Genomic DNA, 21,114 nt, shown 5'->3' with positions numbered 1-21,114 from the left:
GGAGGTGTCGAGTGTAGAACTCAACGCACTGGGCAGACCTAGGGGCCGCGAATCCAGCGAGTGCCGGGCGCCCCCAGATCCTGCCGTGTGTACCTATGTAGGTGTGCGTCTGTTATTAGGGCGTGGTCACCGCCCAGAAACCGTCACACTGTGTACCTAGTGTGGTCTGGTGTGTTAGTGTATTCCAGTCGGTGTGTCGTCCGCATCCTTCAACCGTCACCGTCTCTCGAGAGTGCTTACTACCCTCCTATGTAGCCTATTGTAGTGCGTTTAGCTTGTATGATCCAGAGAAAGATGCCAGTAGGTACTCTGTGTCCCGTGTGTACCTCCCGCCTCTATGCATTGCCATGGTGGTTGTTCTATGGGCCGGACTCATAGGGGGGGAAAAGGCCAGGCGGCCATGTATTCATGTGTCACGCCACCCAAGTGATATGCAGGTCCTCCATCTCCAGTACCCGGGGGGGGGGGGGGGGGTTTCGTTGTGCCCGCGGTAATAAGACCTCGAGCCGTGCCACAGCGGCACATATGAACTCAGGTCCCACACAACTTGAGATAGCTAAGACTTGTGGGTACCAGCACATTTTAAAGATATTGTGATCAAAATAGGCTAACCTGTCTATGTATGGTTCTCAGCCGGTTAAGTTGATTATGATGCTATTATTCCCGTATACAATATGACATGTAGGAGTTAAACACTTAAACATTGGCACAATCTCCGCTTTGCTGTCTAGGTATGACATTCTCCTGGTGGGTCAAGGGTTAGTGTGTGGGTGCGGACTAAGTGTAAGTATAAGGATAAGTTTGCGGTGTTTGCAGATATGCGTATATACCTAGATAAGGCCTGCAGGCTTGGGGTAAGTCATGCTACACATTTACTTAGATTCCAAACTGGCGATAGGTGCCTACATCCAATCCTGCCGGCTTGGCCGTGTAGTAGCGACACAGCAAATCAACGTTTTAGGCTACATAAACCTGAGTGTAAACATGGAAACCTAACCCAAACTACCCCTCACTGTTCCAGAAGCAAACGGTGATAGTACCATGGAGGTTGACCAGACACAGGCGTTTAGCGGCGAGATAGGTTTGTGCCGCCATGGTGTCAGAACATCTAGCAAGTTATAGTTTTACCCATAGGCTATACATCGTGTCATATCAGTGCATTTAAACGGGTTCCTGACATTCAACCTAACGGTTATTCGTCGTAGTTAGCGTGTGTCTATAGTGCAGTTTGAAATAACTATGGCATGTAGGCAACACCCTATTTTTAAAATATTATGATCTGGATAGGCAATCATGTCTATGAATGGTTCTCAGCTAGTTAAGTTAGTGAGATTCCAGTTTTTGTTTTTTTGTTTTTTTTGTTTTTCTTTCGCCCCCATCTATAACATATTAAACATATTAAGCATATAAACATATCAACATTGGTATAATCTACGTCTTGCTATCTAGGCATGCAATTCTCATGCTGAGGCAATGGTTAGTCCGTGGTTACTAGCTAAGTGTGAGTATATGGACTAGTTTGCAGTGGTTGCAGAAACATGCAGGTGGAGCCAGCAGGCTTGATATATATCGTGCTATACATTGGCTTAAAGTCCACATTAGCGGTAGGTAGTTGCCTTCCTCCAAGTAAACGATGTGGGTTATTGAAACCTTAGTGTAAAATGTAAACAGGTGTCCTTTCACGGTCCCAAAATTAAACGATAACAGTACCTTGGAGGTGGACCAGATATAGGCGTTTAGGAGCTAGGCCTCAACTTAGGCAGTCTTGTGTCTCCATGGTGTCAGAACTTGTTGGGGGGGGGGGGGGGGGGTACCTTCAATCATGCGGTGAGGTCGTGGAGGCACCGGTCAGAGTCACTGTTTACTCCTCCGCCCCCGCTGGTCCTCCCCAGCGGCGCGGCGGCGACATGCGGCTCAGGCTGGTGGCGGAAGGCTGTAGGCCCACATCTTCGCCTCTTCTGTGGCCCACTGGTTCCTCCAGGAGCCAGTTGCGGATCCGTGTGTGCGGCAGGTGGAGTGCACGGAGAAATCGAGCGGTGTCATCCGGCATCTTAATCGTGTGCCACGTAGTTCCCTGACGGGCTTGGAGACTGAAGGGGAATCCCCATTTATATGGGATTCCCTTGTCGCGGAGGGCCGTGGTGATAGGCCGCAAAGCCCTTCTGGCATCAAGTGTGAGGCCGGATAGATCTTGAAAGAGCGCCAGCTCGGCCCCCCGGAACTTGATGGTTGTCAGCGTCCTAGCTGCCTGCATGATCTGCTCCTTCAGTGGGAAGGATTGAAGGCAGCACACCACATCCCTGGGCCTGCCGTCCGGCCTGGCCTGCCCCAGTGCTCGATGGGCCCGGTCGAGGTTGATGTCGGATGGTGCATCTGGGCCCAGGATCTGGCGAAAGAGTATTACCAGGGAGTCCGCCAGGGGTTCAGTGTCCGGTTCTGGCAGGCCCCGGATCCTGATATTGTGTCTTCTGCTCCGGTTCTCCAAGTCCTCGACCTGGCGCCTTAGGGTGAGTAGCATGTTGCCTTGACGGGTGGCCGCTGTCTCTGCCGCTCGGTGCTGCTGGCAGCTGAGCTGCGCCTCTGCTTCAACCGCTTCTACTCTTGTTTCCAGCGCGGTGAGGTCTGAGCGGAGGCCCTGTAGGTCCTCCCGGACTGCCTCTCGTATTTCCTTCACGAGTGCCCCAGTGTCTGCCTTGGTCAGCATGTTGCTCCCGATTCGGGAGAGTTCCGCCCTGATAGAATGGAGGGCATCGTCTGGTCCACAGTCCGGAATGGAGTCTCCTCCGCTTGTTGCGCTGGGCGAGACTGCCGCCATGATGTCTGACGGCGGGCTGTTTCGGGATCCCGCTGGGGTGCTGATAAAGTCGTCCAGCGTGCCCGTGCATCTCCTTGGTGAGCCTGGTATTGTGCTCCCAGCTCCATTGTGCTTCTTTGTCCGCACCATTTTTGTGAAATGAGGGTGTAGTGCTAATTATGGCGGTTCAGGCCTAGGAGCTCGCCTAGTGTGCGACCGTCTCCATGAACAGTTAGGCCACGCCCCCCCACTATGTGTTTTTTTTTATTGAGGAGGAATCTTTCAAATTCAGATGCACAAAGCTAAGATTGTAGTAGCAAGCTGCACAGATTCTTATGCTGAATGTTTTCTCTTTCATGCTATAGAGCCCTGACAAATAACAGGATACCTCAGCAATTCAGGGGCATTCTTAAAAAGTGCAGCAATTGGGAGGAATTCTACATAATTTTCCCAGTGAGTTCTGTAGGCAGATTTAGACAGGACAGTCACAATTTTGGATGTCCACCCATCCCAAACTCATATGTTTCTCATTTTTTTAGATCTTTGACTCAGAACTACCCACTTTATTAAAGTTTTATTTAACCATTAGTCAGCTAGTCCTTTAGTGTTTGTAGTTTTTTGGATTTCATCATACAAAGATGAAATCACATTGAAAAAGCAGACTGCGTTGCAGTTCCAATTTTTAGTTTTCTGTAAATGTCTTAAAGTAATCACTATAGAAAAATACAAGATTGATTGCCTAATGGTTGCGTTTATTCATAATTGTGCAGTAGATGTTACATTATGTACCTTGTCTCATTAATAACCTTTTTTGGATGTATAATTCATATATATATATATTTTTTTTTTTCCTCTGCAGTTTAACTTGGCTATTTTGCCCAACTGATACAAAGTCCAAATATGGCAGTCAATAAACCTAAAGGTCAGAATTCTCTGGCGTTGCACAAAGTTATTATGGTAGGCAGTGGTGGTGTGGGAAAATCAGCCTTGACCCTCCAATTTATGTATGATGAGGTAAGAACTTTTTTTATTTGTATTTTTTTTTTTTTTTTTTTTATATAAAAATTATTTATAGTAAATATTGTGCACACATATGTAAATCCAGTTAATATATTTAATTATGGTTTGATGTATGTTAATATCTATCTTAGGCAGCACAATATTCTAATTTAGGCCAGTGAGTAACATGCATCTTTAGTGTTTTATTATTTAACTCCTCTAGATGTTAAAAATAGCCGTAATTTCAGATGGTTTTGTACACACATAAAAAGGTATGGAAAATTAAAAATATAGTAATTGCTTTGATATTTGCTTATGTTAAACAAATGTATCCATTGGACCAATTTGGAATATTGAACCATTTAATAGGTTGACATTTAGTTCTAAATATTCAAATGATATCTCTTTCACTTTTTTACATATGAAGCAATACTGACCATTTTAAAGAGGCTTTATCACTTTCTGGGGTGTATACATATTTTACAAAGACCCTCGATGGTGATATTGCCACTTGGTGAGCGGTGGCCCAGGAGTGCATCAGCAGATACTTAGGAGTGGTGCAGCACCTAAAGTGTCTTAAAATATATTTGTGCTCGGAATTTAATACGTAATGGATCGTATCTGTAAGGGCAAAGTTGGTTGTGGTGTGCCGAAACAAACGTACGAGTGGGCCTGTAAATAAAAGAGGGCCCACCAAGGAGAATGTAATTATAACTCGGTGTAGGTGGGATGGGACAATCAGCTGAACGGCAGAGGTGAGTAGGGGCTGGGAGTTTAAGTAGGGGACTTACCCCTCCCACAAATTCAGGCCTAATGGCCTTTCTACTTGTGCTCAGAATTTAATACATAATGGATAGTATCTGTAAGGGCAAAGTTGGTTGTGGTGTGCCGAAACCAACGTACGAGTGGGCCTGTAAATAAAAGAGGGCAAAAGAGAAGTTCATGAAAATACACACTTTATTGCCTTTTTACATAACCAAGTTCCTGAAAGCTTGATGAAGCTCTTTCTCTGGTCGTGGAATATAAGTATGGTAAATGGAGGAATTCCATCGCCCCAGTCTCTTGATGATGTGAACCGGTGTATTAGTGCTGGAGGCTGAAGAGGCGGCTCCTATGCGAAAGGAGTGCCCGGTGAATGAAGTCGGATTGAAACCCAGTTTAGATAATAGCGTTCTGACGTGAGACATGAATTTAGCAGTAGTAAGCTGGTGCCATTGTATTGATAAGAGCGGAGAGTCTGGTAAGTGTGCGTGAAGGGTTGACCGTAGGTGGTCTAGCGCCTTGACCGGACACCAGGCATTCTCAGTAGGGAAGAGAGGAATTACAGTGGGGTGTAGTGAATGGTTGGTTTTAGTTGATGGGATCGAAAGTAGATAATGATCCTCCACCTTTGTAAGGTGCAATGTTTTTAGGCTGTGCGTGATATCCCCTTGACGAACAACAGTGAACTGTCTAGGTCTGAGAAAACCGTAAAAAGCAAGATAGATAGCTGCTTTGATCACTAGGTTAGTGTCGGGATCAAACAGGGATTCGTCAAGGAGATTGCTAAGTAATCTGAAGATAGGCCCATCTATAGGTAGTCTTGTGATAGTGAGAGGAGCTGAAACCTTTAACATACCTTTCAATACCTTTTTAATGGGATATGATGACAAGAAGGGGGTGTTGTTAGGGAAATTTGTGAGGCTATGGTGCTGCACCCCAGTGATATAAAGTTTTATGGTGTTGTGGGAAAGTTTAAGATGTAAGTGTCAAAAAGAGGCAAAAGCCACCATGGTTTGTATAGAAAGGTCGCCTTGTAAACCGAATTCTGCAGTGAATTTGTTAAATATGGTAAGTGCCCTATTATAAGAGAGAGCTGTGTTAGGTGATAGTGCTTGGTGAGTGAGAGTCCTAGCGTGATGCATTAGTGTGCTCAATCCAGGATTAGTTTGTGAAACCGTGGTGTCCTGGATGGCTGGTGGTGAGCCGTAGGGAGTGCCTGAGAGAATACCTGGAATTGAGAGCGAGAGAGCGTCAGCTGCAGTGTTGTGGATACCCGGGATGTGACAACAAACTAAGTGAAACTGACCGGTTGCTGCTAGCCAGGTCAGCTTGCGAATCAGCCGCATGATGGTCAGGGATGATGAGCGCCCCTTGTTAATGATTTCGCAAGCTGCAGAGTTGTCAGAGTAGCATTTTACTGCCTTCCCGGACCAGAGATGACCCCAGGTGTGTGCGGCCGCCACAATGGGATATATTTCAAATAGGGCTGAGGTCTGTAGTGAGAAAAGGTGGGAGGGGAACAGCGCTACAGTACTGATCACAAGGGGGAAAAAAAGCTGCACACCTGAAAGGAAGGGCTACCCTCAAACCCTTCAGAAAATGGAGAAAACAAAAAACAACAAATACAGGGTGCGCTGGATAAAATAAACGAAAACGATAACACAAAAAGGAAAGTCTCTATAGGTACAGTGTAGACCTTGAGTAAATGTTCTTCTGTTCTCGCTTTGGAATCGCAGTGGTTGGATATGAAACACAAAAGCAGAGAAGGGGGGGACCAATAGTGCAAAACCGTATGGTAGAGAGGATCACGAACAACACAGACGTAGAGAAATGCCAACTTACAATTTTTAGAGCTAAGCCCAGCTCTAGGTAAAACAACTTACAGTGGTATTTGATACTCCCCACATGTAGGATATAACTGGGCAATTGGAGTCTCCACACGATTCTTTAAACAGACAGACGTCAGCATATAAAATATATAAAAGAAAAAAAAAACCCAATGGTGCAATAACTTAGGTAGTACTGCAACAACAGACAACACAGAGGTCCTAAGAGTGCCAACTTACAATTTAGAGAGCTATAACCAGCTCTGAGTAAAACAGCATACAGTGGTATTTAAACTCCCCACGTGTAGGATATTCCTCTAGTGATGCTTGTAGTGCCGGTCTTATGAAAAATAAAATCACAAGAGAGGGCCCATAGTGTTTTCCATATGTAAAAATGACAAAGTGATAAAAAGAAACGTACTTACAGTGTTCAGAGCAGCCACACTGCTCTATGAACCAAGCGTAGGTGGAATAATCCCCACCAGGGATTTCTTTTGCAGTACTGGATCTTGTTAAAAATGATGATAAAAAGATCAGCCGGGATAAAACAGCAGCATATAAAGTAAATGAACTAACCCAAAGTAAAAGGTAGTAACAAAATACTTTAATATAAAACAGAGTAAAAATACACAACGCGTTTCGCCAAACAGTAGGCTTTTTCAAGTAGGCTTTTTCAAGGGCTGAGGTCTCCCTGAATCCTGGCAAGGCATCCGTCTCAGCGGGCCAGTGACCCCTAAACCAGTGGTTGCCAAAGATGGCTGCGAAACCAGTGTTGGCTGCAGCGTCTGTGTGAATGATGGGTGAAGAAGTGGAGAGAGGGGGGATAAACATGGAGATACCGTTCCAATCTGCCAAAAACTTCCCCCATATAGCTAAGTCAGCCTTGGCGTGGGGGTCCAATGAAACTGGGCAAGAGACCGGTACCCTGTGGAGCAGGCAAAGGAGCCTGGATATAAAAGACCTTCCCTGCGGGATGATGCGCATGGCAAAGTTCAGGGATCCCAGAAGGGACTGGAGTTCCTTCCTGGTGCAAACATCATTCCGCAGGAACATGTCTATCTCCCCTCTCAAGCGGGTCAGTTTGTCATAAGGGAGCTAGCTCTGAGGGTAACGGAATCTAGCTCTATCCCCAAAAAGGTTAATTTAGTTGTGGGGCAAATTGTTTTAGCTGGGGACAAAGGTACTCCAAGTGTGGGGAAAAAAGTGCTGTAGTGTGTCTGATAGCGGTGGGTGTTTGTGCCCCTGGCTCTATCAGTAGGAAGTCATCTAGGTAATGGATAACAGAGTGACACCTGAGGACGTTCAGAAGCAGCCAACATAGTGTCTCAGCGAAGATATTGAAAAGTTTGGGGCTGCTTCGAGAACCGAAAGTGAGTCATGTGGAGAAGTAGTACTTTCCTCGCCATTTAACACCGTGCAAGTGCCAGAGTGAGGGGTGCATGAGTAAAAACTTAAACGCGTTTGTGATGTCTGTTTTGCTAAGCCATGGGTGATTACCAGAAGAGATGATGGCCTGTATAGCATTGTCAATAGTTACGTACTGGAGTGAGAATTCGTCTGCTGGAATGAGTGCGTTTATGCTGGGAACAAAAGAGGAGTGTGGTGCCGATAAATCGATAATTAGACGTTTTTTATTAGAATATTTGTGAACTGCGACACCGATTGGGTTAGTGCGCCAGGAGGAAAAAGGTGAGGAGGTGAAAGGCCCGATCATGAACTTAAGTAAAAAACCAGGTTGTCGACATTAATGTCGGTTAGTCATTTGTTAGGGGAAAAACTTGTCCGGACACATGGTCTTGGTATGTGCCCTGAAGCAAATGTGCAATAATCTACATGCGCTGAAACTGCAGGAGCCTGCGTTGAAATTATTGCACACCTGCGCCTTGCCTAAAAAGGAGATGGGCCTACCCAGCTTGTCACGTAGACCACCCGCTGGTTTGTTGTGAGGGATGAGGGGTGGGAGTGGAGGGGGTGGGATCTGCTTCAGAGGGACATAAGTCCGCCTGCTATTAAGGGTCTGTAGGTTGGCCAAGATTGCTGCCAGGGTATCCTGGGTGGCCGTGCCAGTGCTTGGTGGATGTCCTTGAGAGCTAGTGCTTGGCCTAGGCTCAGAGGCTTGGTAGGTAAGTAGCCTGTAAAGTTCTGCCTTTCTAGCTGTGGCTGGAAAGGGGATTCCCCTGAACCTAAGTTCGGCCGTAATTTTAGGATTAGTCCATGCTCTCAAGGACGTGGGAGTTGAAGGGGTGAGAGATTCGCCTGGAGACTCTGGTCTGACTCTGGCAGTTCTTCAATGGGGATTGGTTCTTGGGACATTCTAAAATAAATGATTTTGTGAATGAGGTATTAGAAGGGGAGTGAGGAAACGTGGGGTGGTGGGTATGAGAGATGGTAATTATTGGAAGAACTGGACTGTAATACTAGTGCTGAAGCGAAAAACTTATCTGTGAGATTTTTGGTAGGTGAGGCCCTGCTAATGCCAAGTGGCGGTGAGAGGCTCTACCTATGATTTGGCTTAGGAAATGGAGGCCACAGACGTGGTGGCAGGGTGTTGGCCTCTCGGTGACTGTAAAGAGAATTCAAAACGTGTGGCCGTGACAGGTGAGACCCTGACTAAAGCCCTGTAGTAGGGCGGGCGAGGCGTATAACTATGATTTGGGCGTGGGGCTGTACCTCCGTGTTGAGGTGGGAGATGGCCTCGCGGGACCAGGTTTTCTAATAGGGTGAGCTAAGGCGGTAGCCTAGACCCAGTAGCCAGTTCAATAGTATACTTAAGGTTGACTGGGAAATTCTGGTGTAATGTGTGGATACTAACCTTGAAAGGTTGTAAATGATAACTGGAACCTTCTAGTATTTTTAATGTGGCGAGTCTTGTCTGCTGCTGTTCTTGAAGAAGAAGCCTGAGGATTAAGACAGATGTTGATGTATTTATGCGTATCGTGGTGACGTATGGTTCGTAGTGAGGATTGGCTGTTAGGAGCGCAACGTGAGATCCTGAATTGAGGGATCTGAAAGGTTTAGTATAGGATTGGGACGAGTTTGCGTTAAAGAGAAAGGCTGATTGAGGCCTTGGGGTAGTGATTACCGTACGTGGGTAAGGACGTAAGTACCTGGTGGTATGCCTGAGTACCGGATCAGGTAGGTAGGATGTTTTCCTTGGCCTGATGGCAGTATGACCGTAGGCCTGGGTAGAGAAATTGTAAAGAATTAACATACTCTGGGCGTAAGACCGCGAGTCAATCGTAATGAAACTGAGACCGCGTAAGGTCTTGTATAGGAAAGTCTTGAAAGAGTGCGGAACTATACCTTGAATTAAGTACGAAACCTGTGATGAGCGTAACTGGTTTAACGAGTAGAAACCGGTGGAGGCCTAGAAAAATACTGGAGCTAAGGATTAACCAATGAATATTTCAATAGTTAACGACAGATGTGACAGTATGTAATAAATACCAATAGTTTAATTGAATTTTGAGGCCTAGACCTAGATGAAACCAAAGTGAGAAAAATACTACCTGTTACTGTAATAAAAGAACTTGAAATAACTTTTGAGCAGGAATGCAAGAAACCGATGCAATCTGTAAAGCCAAAGACATGTGACAGAGGCAGGAATAAATGACTGCGTGATTTTAAGGAGAAGATGTAGTACAGATGTGGATTTAACGGAATTATCCTAGAAGATCGTGTATAATAAATTAATATCTGTATGTAGGGTTTGAATAGGGTTGGTGTATAGTTTAGAAAAACTTGTTTGTTTATATTGGTGACATGAGAAGTCTATAAGACTAATAAAATGGATATTAAAACGTGGGTTACTAGTTAATTAGGTGTAGGAAAAAGAACCGTATGTTATAAATAATTGTAGAGATTTTAAATGTCAAACCGGCCGAAACACAGTTTAAGAAAGACTGGTAGTTAGACCGGATTGTATAACCAAATACTGACATGTAGGTATCAGCAGTTAACTGACCGAACAGGGAATATACGTTTATATTTAGAATTCGTGTAAATGAAATTCATGAATTTGTTTAGCATGGTTTAAAAGAATTAACAGTAATAGGGATTTGTACCGTGCGTTCGTTCAAACTGTACGAATAGATCGGTACTGAATGACCGAACGGAAACATAGAAATACAACGATTAATATGAGCGTTATACTTATACATAACTTACTTATATATACTTATACATAGTTCGGTAGTTTTCCGTACGAATACGTGAACGATGTGTAAGTGTGAAGAGCGTTCGTCCGTTTTTGCGCGAACGCTGAATACATTAAAACGAGCATGGATACGTGTAAAGAAGATAGAGGGAGCCTACCCCTACGGTTTTAGGCCCGAATGGTATTTTCCTCACTTAGCTTACGTGAGCGTGCCGGTCTCGTGACCGGAAGCCGGTACCGCGACCGGGAGGGAAAAAAAACGCGCGGCGGGCCTCAGAACGGACGGAGGAAAGCTATGGATCTCTTGCTGCAGGAGACTGAAGCTGATCTGGCGGGAAGCTCGGACCGGAAGTGCTGGTTGCTATGGGGATAGACAATCAGCTGAACGGCAGAGGTGAGATGGGGCTGGGAGTTTAAGTAGGGGACTTACTCCGCCCACAAATTCAGGCCTAATGGCCTTTCTGGGGAAAAATTGAAAATATATCGTGTAGTAGAATAAAACAAAAGAAATACACTCACAATTTCCGTGAGCTAAAATTGTAGCTCCAACTTTAACGCCTGGGTAGAAGAATCCCCACCTGTGGATATAGTGTGGTTCTTGGTGGTTGCAGTCACTCAAATGGTGGAAACATGAGCGGCTCTGTGGATATGGGCTTAGGATATTTTAATGTAGTGCCCACTTGTAAGTATAGATGATTGTCTTTTCCGTTTGATGGAGCAGATGTGGACTGCTCTATCCCTCAGGCTTGGGTGGTACAATCCCCACCACGGATACAGCAGTTCAAGCAGAATAGCAGCAAAGGCTGGTTCAATAAAGTACTTTTATTTAAAGGTAATTAATATAAAAATATATAAAACAAGAAAAAATACACTCAAAGTGAGGTAGATAATAATAACAATAGTAAATACACTTTATTTATCTAACTCACTTTGAGTGTATTTTTTTTCTTGTTTTATATATTTTTATATTAATTACTTTTAAATAAAAGTACTTTTTTATTGGACCAGCCTTTGCTGGTATTCTGCTTGAACTACCGTATCCTTAGCTTTTTAGATGAATATACTTATCTAATGCTGCCACCTGCAGGCAATGGCATCTTCTCTCTTTAGCTCCTGGCAATTCATCTGCAAAACAGAAAAAAGGATCGACGCTCTCTATCTAAACACACAACAAAAAATAAAAAAAAAGGGTGGCAGCACATTTAAAAATAGGGCTCCATCACAGACCCTATAACATAAATAGTAGAAACAGATGAAGGAAAGGTAGCTCCACTAAAATATAAAGATAGTATACTACTATCACATATGACAAGCTGGAGAAGTAGAAAATATATACACAATAGCTAAAAAGTCCAGAGTAAAAATTCTATGAGGTGGTTAAATCCAAAATGGAAACCTCCCCGTGGAGGATGGTACAATCTTGATAGTAGGTGTATTCCTGAATGTGGTATAAATAAATCCTTGAAGTTCATATGAAATGGATAAAGATAACTAATGGTGCAGTATGTCCCAAATAGGGGCTACATACAGTATAGAGAATCTATATGGTCCTACTCACGTTTGATAGCTATCTACATATCTCTAGTGTTAATAGCGTACAGTGGTACAATCCACATTTATAGGGTACGTGAGGTCTATGTAGTCTTGCGTGATATAGGAACTATATAAAAAATAAAAGCGACCGCAATTGTGCTTAAAGTATAAAACCCAGAGGTGTAATAATAAAATACCAAGTGGTTACTCACATTTGATTGAGCAGGCTAACTGCTCAATGAATACAGCTTGAGTGGTATAATTACCACCTAGGATTCTTTGGGGTAATATCCTCACTGGAAGGTGATAATGGCAATAAAAGAAGTATATAAAAAAGTAAAAAGGCTAACTCGTAAACAGAAAGTGGCCAAAATACCTTTATTAAAAAAATACTGTTATATTAAAAACCACAACGCGTTTTTGCCCTTAGGTTTTTTTCAAGTGGAGTGGTCTGAATAGTATTTTTTATTAAAGGTATTTTACACGATTATCAGAGCAACGCTTTGAAAATAACTGCGCTCACGAGAGGTAGAGAGACATGGTCTGTACCCTGCAGAGGTACAGACCAAATAACCTGCCGGCTGGACCACCAGGGATCTGTGTGCGGTGTACCCTCTCTCACTGGAGGTATCTGTATGCTCCCTCTCCCCCCTGCAAGGTTATAAGGGGAGTAAATGTGTTTTTTTTTTTGTTTTTTTTTTATTAAATGAATTATTTAAGCCCATATCCAACCACTATATACACAAACACACTTTTTATACCCCTATATACACACTGCACCCCCTGCACTAACACACTACACACACTATATCCCTATATACATCATGTGCCCCCTGCACTAACATACAAACACACTGCACACACTCTATACAACTATATACATACTGCACTCCCTGCACAAACACACTACGCACACATTTACTTTGTTTAAGAGCACTGACTGCTCTGGAGGGGCGTCACATTAACATACTAATTTGGCGGTGGGGGGTGTGCTTGTCAGTGGTGGTGATGCTACACGCCCCCTTTCTGGCTTTTCTGCCTTTAATTGCCCAGGCTGAATTTTTGTCGCAGTCCGGCCCTGTACACACATACTACTGTACCTATCCCCTACGATGGCCCCTATCACGGCAGACCCCAGGTAAGTTGTCAAACTGTTCTTAAACCGTTCGACTACTTACCCTGGGAAGGTACCACGGCACTACTGGCACCACACCACTACAGAGTGCTTTAGTGGTTATTGTGCCTGGGTTGTTTTTTTAAATAATCTACCAGTGCCCCTCCTGAGATTAGGTTCTGGATCCGCCCTTGACAGGAAAACATTTCTGCTGAACATGGGCCCTGTATATGACGCAGCCATCTACATGTATACAACCCAGACATTTCTCTGACTTTGGGCGCCTTGGAAAAATATTGAAATATTAAGGGCGCCTTGAACCTAAAAAGTTTGGGAACCACTGGTTTACAGGAAATTAATAGGAAAGAACAGGTGATGAGATAAGGATTGCATTGGGTTTCTGTTATGGGAGGGTGAATACAGTAGGTTTGGAGGAGGATTAAATCCAGAAAAATTTAATTTAGACTAGAGTTTAAATCGATTCAGTGATTTCTAATGTCAAGTGGCAGTTTGCCTGTTAGAGTATCCAAGGTAAGATGCTGCAGCATTAGGCTCTGTGAATGATTTTCAACTGATTAGACTCCCATGTAAGTGTAAATGTTTGCAAAGTAATAACTGTAGAATTGTGAGTGTATTGTGCACTGCTCTTATCCACTGAGGATGCTTTAGGAGCTCTAGAACAAAGGGTCAAGTCCTGGGGGAAAAGTGTGGGAACTCAACCAAGATCCATCCTATCCCCCACTCGTCCACCCAAAAGCATCTTTACCTGTGTACCTCTTAACTCGCCTTTTGTTTCTTATCCCTTTTCTTTTTTTTTAAATGTCTTACCCCCTTTAGTTCATTTTATCCCTATTTTTTACCATTGTGTGTCTAACTCCCCCAGCCCCTTTGTGTCTTTTACTCTTACCAGCTCCATTGTGTGTTTCTCTTTTACCACCAGCCCCTCTGTGTGTCTTTTTCATCTTCTCCAGCCCCTCTGTGTCCTTTTCATCCCCCAGCCCCTTTGTCATTCCCCTCCCAGGCCCATCTGTGTATCTTTCTCCCACTCAGGCCCCCGTGTGTGCCACTCTCCCCTCCATGCCCCTTAGTGTTGCTCTCTCCTCCCCTCCTTGTCCATTAGTGTTGCTCTCTCCTCCCCTCCGTGTCCATTAGTGTTGCTCTCTCCTCCCCTCCGTGTCCATTAGTGTTGCTCTCTCCTCCCCTCCGTGTCCATTAGTGTTGCTCTCTCCTCCCCTCCGTGTCCATTAGTGTTGCTCTCTCCTCCCCTCCGTGTCCATTAGTGTTGCTCTCTCCTCCCCTCTGTGTCCATTAGTGTTGCTCTCCCCCCTTACCTGTCTCTTAGTGCCCCCCATTCCCCTTAATGTTCCTCTCCCTTCTCTTTTAATGGTCCCCTCTACCCCAGTGTACTTTCTCCCCCTGCCCCATAGTGTTCTTTCTCCCCCTCCCCCATAGTGATTGGTGCAGTGTTTTGCCGCGCATGCGCATTAACCTCCCAATGCTTTCCTATGGGAGAAGCTGAGGTTATCAATTCTGAGGACGTGCACAGTGCTGGAATAAATGTAAATGTTAACCCTATTTAAGGGGAAACGGGGCAACAGCCACTTAACATTTTGTATTCCTGATCCTATGTTTCTTTAACTGTCCAAAGTGGATTTCAAGTTATCTGCTTTCTATGCTTTATTTGGGTTCTCTGGCCTTAAATTAGAAATTCACATTGAATTACTGCATGGGTAAATAATCCTTTTGTGTGTTTTTGTTAATTTTAACTTGATCCACTGGTGGTCTCGCTCATACTTTTCTAGGGTTATTTGCTAATTATCTAATTATCTATTATTACTAAGTGAGAACTAAGTGAGAATTATCGGGATTTAAAGTGAATTTCAAATTTAAGGCCAAAATAGCCAGACTGAAATCAAAAGTAAAATTGTCAATTTCTTTTTGGTCTTATTTGGCTTATTGTTTGAAATTCACTTTGAATTCCTGACAATGCTTGCTTTAGTGAATAACCCTGTTTTCACAAAGTATGCAGTGTTTAAGTTATATACATAGTCATGTCTTTGTAAAGGCAGCAAATGCTTTACTAGCAGAGAATGAACTGTGAAAAGTTTGTACTCTCACTACATAGTTACATAGCTGAAAAGAGACTTCCGTCCATCAAGTTCAGCCTTCCTCACATATGTTGTTGCTGTTGATCCAAAAGAAGGCAAAAAACCTAGTCTGAAGCGCTTCCAATTTTGACACAAACTAGGAAAAAATTCCTTCTTGACCCCAAAATACCAGTCAGATGTCTCCTTGGATCAAGCAGCTATTACCCCACTAATTAGAAATGATATCCCTGTATGTTATGTTTTTGCAAGTATTTATCCAATTGCAGTTTAAACATCTGTAGTGACTCTGACAAAACCACCTCTTCAGGCAGAGAATTCCATATCCTTATTGCTCTTACTGTATAAAAAACGTTTCTTTACCTTAGATGAAATCTCCTTTCTTCCAGCCTAAATGTGTGAACTTGTGTCCTATGTATAGCCCTGTTTATGAATAGATTTCCAGATAAAGGTTTGTACTGGCCCCGAAATATATTTGTATAAAGTTATCATATCCCCTCTCATGCGCAGTTTTTCGTTGGTAGGACACCTTCGGCACTCCAGATATTGTGAAGTTAATCTAACACAATGCTCTTATAGTCGTAATACTGACAAACATTAGAGGAAATGTAGTCCACAACACCTGAAGTACTGAAGATTGACTAGACTATCTGGTGGATACCTAAACCACAAAGTGTAGTAAATTTTGGTTTTCAGTTCACTACAGTGCAGTGTTTACTGAATAAACCAATGTTGTCTGTTCATTTTAAATGCGTTAATTGTTTACAGAGACCCTCCCCTCGGTCTGGTATTTGCTGGTTTTACAATCACACAGACAGGACCTACAGGAAAAGCTGTAAAATGTGCAGCTGAAAAATATACAATTAATCATTCTGTGATTTCTGTGCTATGTGTTCCATCATTTTCTGAAATCTGCCATGCACATTAGCCAGATAATGAACATTTGATTTGAGTGTTAGATTTTAATGGAGTATTAGAGGGTCACTATAGCAATCAGAAGTACTACAACCTCAGGAGTGTATTTTTGAGAAAAGGAAGATGTTACAGCATTGCCTTCTGCCACCTTTAGTGAAAGTTATTCTGACAAACAATAGAGGGAAATCCTGGATCTAGACCTGTAAAGATTGCAAGATTGACATTCAAAAAGCTCAGGAAGTCAATGGATCTCTGAAGAGAAGCTGATTGGCACAGCAATCTTCAGCGCATGCGCCATAGCCTCCCAAGTGGGACGCATTTTAGTTGACTGAGAGGATGAATGATCTAAGCCGGGTAGACAGGGCATCTGGATGGAGTCCATCGTGACTGGGTAATAAATGTAAGTAAAATTTGTGTGGATGCTTAAATGAATAGAAAAGCTGGACCTTTATTTCTGCTGCTGAATACACTGGATTACAGTTCCAGGGTTTCTGCACTTTCAACTTATCCACAATGAGTGCTCCATATATATTGTATATACTGGATAGAGAACGAGTTATCATTAATGGTACATTTTCAAGCTGGACAAAAGTAGTAAGTGGTGTCCCTCGGGGTTCTGTTTTGGTTCCGCTTTTATTTAACATTTATAAATGATCTTGAAATAGGCATTGAAAGCCATGTTTTAGTGTTTGCAGATGACACAAAACTTTGTAAAGTAATAAAATGTGAGCAGGATATTGCTTTGCTGCAGAGGGATTTGGATAGCTTGGGGGACTGGGCACTAAAATGGCAGATGAAATTTAACGTAGAGAAATGCAAAGTTATGCACTTCGAGGTCAAGTATACACAAGCAACTTACCCCCTATATGATGGTAAATCAGGGGTAACAACGCACGAGAAGGATTTGGGAACTGTTAGAGACCACAAATTAGGCAGCAATGTGCAATGTCAATCTGCAGTTGCTAAGGCCAGTAAGGTTTTTTTCATGTATAAAAAGATGCATTAAATTCTTGGGATGAAAATGTAATTTTGCCTTTTTATAAATCGCTGGTAAGACCACACCTTGAATATACTGTGCAATTTTGGGCGCCTGTTCTAAAGAAGGATATCATGGCACTAGGAAAAGTGCAGAGACGAGCTACAAAATTGATCAAAGGAATGGAGCATTTTAGTTACGGAGAAAAGTAAAAAATATTAAAATCTCTTTAGTTTGGGAAAAACGGGTCCTCAGAGGGGATATGATAACATTATACACATATATTCGGGGCCAGTACCAGGGCCGCCATCAGGGGGTGACAACCATAACGGTTGTCACGGGCCCGGCAGTCCTGGGGGGCCCGGACTGCTTTGGCAGTCCAGGGCCCCACAATTACACTCTGCACATATATATAGCGATCATCGCTATATATATGTGCAGCCGCGGCCCCCCCCCCAGCTCCCTGTATTTGCAGAGGGGGCCCAGCGGACTGCAGGAGCACTTTCCAGCAATACCCTGTCTCTAACTCCCGCGAGATGTGCGGCTGTTAGAGCGTTGCCATGGATTACCATGGCCGCGCTCCGCGCGCACCCCATCTCGCGGGAGTTAGAGACAGGGAAATGCTGGAACGTGCTCCTGCTGTCCGCTGAGCCCCCTCTGCAAATACAGGGAGCCTGGGGGGGGGGGGGCAGAATGCCACCGGACCACCAGGGATAATAGAATCTTCCCCCCTCCCTGAACCAGGTAAGAAACAGGGAGGGGGGGAATAACTTTCATTACATTACATACACACACTGCATCCACTACACTAACACACACTCTGCATTCACAACACTGACACACACTCTGCATTCACAACACTGACACACACTCTGCATTCACAACACTGACACACACTCTGCATTCACTACACTGACACACACACACTGCATCCACTACATTAACACACACTGCATCCACTACATTAACACACACTGCATCCACTACATTAACACACACTGCATCCACTACATTAACACACACTACATTCACTTCACTAACACACACTGCATCCACTACATTAACACACACTACATTCACTTCACTAACACACCCACTGCATTTACTACACTAACACACACTCTGCATTTACTACACTAACACACACTCTGCATTTACTACACTAACACACACTCTGCATTTACTACACTAACACACACTCTGCATCCACTACACTAACACTCTGCATCCACTACACTAACACACTGTATTCACTACACTAACACACTGTATTCACTACACTAACACACTGTATTCACTACACTAACACACTGTATTCACTACACTGACACACATTCTGCATCCACTACACTAAAACACACACTGCATCCACTACACTAAAACACACACTGCATCCACTACCCTAAAACACACACTGCATCCACTACACTAACACACACACTGTATTCCCAACACGAACACACACTACATTAACATACACACTGCATCCACTACACTAACACACACACTGCATCCACTACACTAACACACACTCTGCATCCACTACACTAACACACACTGCATCCATTACACTAACGCACACTCTGCATTCACTACACTGACACACACTCTGCATCCACTACACTAACGCACACTCTGCATTCACTACACTGACACACACTCTGCATTAACTATACACACAGCATCCACTACACAAACATCCTGTATTCACAGTACACACACTACATCCACCACACATTTAAACATTCTGCATTCACTATACAGACACTGCGTCTAATACACCCACTACATCCACTAAACACATTGCATCTAGTACACACACACTACATCCACTACACACACTGCATCCGCTACACAAACACACACTCTGCATTCACTGCACAAACAGTATCTAATACACACAAACACTACATCCATTACACACATTCTAATTCACTTCCACTATACACACCACATTCAGTCCTGCATCATTGTCTGTGGACTAGGTAAGAGTCCTGTGGGCGGACTCGTGGGTGGACGCGTGGATGGGCAGGGGGGGGGGGCCCAGACCTTGTGCTTTGTCAGGGGCCCCCAAATTTCTGGTGGCGGCCCTGGCCAGTACAAACCATTATCTGGAAATCTGTTTTATAAACAGGGCTATACATAGGCTTAGACTAAATTTCCTTTCTTCCAGCCTAAATGTGTAACCTTGTGTCCTAAGGCAAAGAAAAGTGGGGGGAAGAAAAAAAAAAATATATATATATATATATATATATATATATTTATTTATTTTTTTACACTAACAACTACAATGATGTGGAATTCTCTGCCTGAAGAGGTGGTTTTATCAGTCCATAATTTAGTAGGGTAATAGCTGCTTGATCCAAGGAGATATCGGACTGCCATTTTGGGGTCAAGAAGGAATTTTTTCCTAGTTTGTTGCAAAATTGGAAGCGCTTCAGACTGGGTTTTTGCTTTCTTTTGGATCAACAGCAAAAACTTATGTGAGGAAGGCTGAACTTGATGGATGCAAGTCTCTTTTCAGCTATATAACTATATATAGCTCATATAGTATATAAAACTGGTCTTTAAAATGGCCGTCACCTTAAGGATATTGTGCAAAGACCCCTAAAGCTAACACCTCTACTTTGTGTACACCGACTAGATATACTTACCTGACGAGTACACACAGATGTCTATGGCTTATCCAGCAAGACCGTTCAAATCTTCTGTAGACCAACTCTGATGATGCATGAAAAGAAAAGAAAGAGTTGTTGACAATGACCGTGGGAGTTGACAAAAGTTAATGGTAGAAGCTCCATGTTTTGTCCACATTATGTTTCACAATTACCCCATACTTTTTTTCCTATATTTCTTGATATCAATAGTTCTTCATAAAGATTATTTTTCTGAACAAGGTGTCCCCAAATATCACCACGACTCTGCCACTTTCAAATGTCTGAGAGGGGAAAATGGTTATGCACAAAAGGAAACTGAACATTTTACATTACGAGTTACATTTTAAAGTAATCAAAAGTCTAGGTTACAAAATTTGTGCCATTTTCTTTTTCTTCTTACACCTACATTCCAGCCGTGCAGTCTCTCTAGGATGGGGAAGAGGTGAACTATATACATGGCGAAATAGTGATTACATTTTAAAACGCACACAGGTTCCAAAACTTTCTATAAAGGAATGCTGTAAATAACATGACCACTGCATAGTGCTCTTGTGGTTAGTGTCAGCATGTCCCCTGGCACAGCCCAGTGGTAAACTGTTAAACCATTAAAAAATATTTTACACGTACCTGTCTCTCTGTTTTCTTTTGTTCTTCTAGTCTGGACTGGCATGGTAAAGCGGAAGTTTGGTTAACTCATAATATGAGACGTGTTTTTTTTAATTGTCTAAGCATGTTGGCTGAGAGTTCCAGAACGCCCAGCTTGTGAGAAGTTAACTGATAATGTGGAAGTATGGACTGCTGCTTTACCACACTATCTCAGATGTGAAGACCGTGGTGCTTAGTGTCCCTTTAATGTTGGGTTCATTTATGAGGAGGTTTTTCTGACACTTGAAATTACCATGTGTGATAATATTCCATATTGATTAAGAATGATTGATCACTATTGAGCAAATCAAACTATTATAGATAGTCAAGAGGACGCCGGTACACAGTACTGAAAATGTTAATTACCACAAAACACAGTACCAGAATGATTCATGCATCGCTTCACGAGATAGTTATGAGAACAGGACTAGCTTTTTAGAGAAGAGATATTAACCGCACAGATCTGGCATGGCATTGTTGTTGGGACTGGAAAGCCTGGCCAGCTGCAGGTCCCATCCAATGCTTTTGCGAGGTCTTTGATGGAAAAGTATAAACTATTCACCCTATTGATTATTAAGTTTCTTATAAAAGACGAGAAAACTTGGCACTCGTTTGGAGTACTACCCACCTGT

General features: G+C 43.3%; 1 protein-coding gene across 7 annotated transcripts in view; it reads left to right on the top strand.

Moving 5' to 3' along the window:
* RALA (RAS like proto-oncogene A) overlaps positions 1-21,114 on the top strand; it is a 227,512-nt gene that overhangs the window by 188,041 nt on the left and 18,357 nt on the right. For all 7 annotated transcript variants that reach the window (XM_063452139.1, XM_063452144.1, XM_063452137.1 and 4 more), the window contains one exon: positions 3,654-3,808. In XM_063452139.1, coding sequence (XP_063308209.1) covers positions 3,695-3,808 — 114 coding nt within the window. In that variant the 5' untranslated portion in view covers positions 3,654-3,694. The remainder of the gene's footprint in view (positions 1-3,653; positions 3,809-21,114) is intronic.

This window comes from Pelobates fuscus, chromosome 4, assembly GCF_036172605.1.
Source record: "Pelobates fuscus isolate aPelFus1 chromosome 4, aPelFus1.pri, whole genome shotgun sequence".
NCBI classification, from domain to species: domain Eukaryota; kingdom Metazoa; phylum Chordata; class Amphibia; order Anura; family Pelobatidae; genus Pelobates; species Pelobates fuscus.
This window is presented reverse-complemented; position numbering and strand designations above follow the sequence as displayed.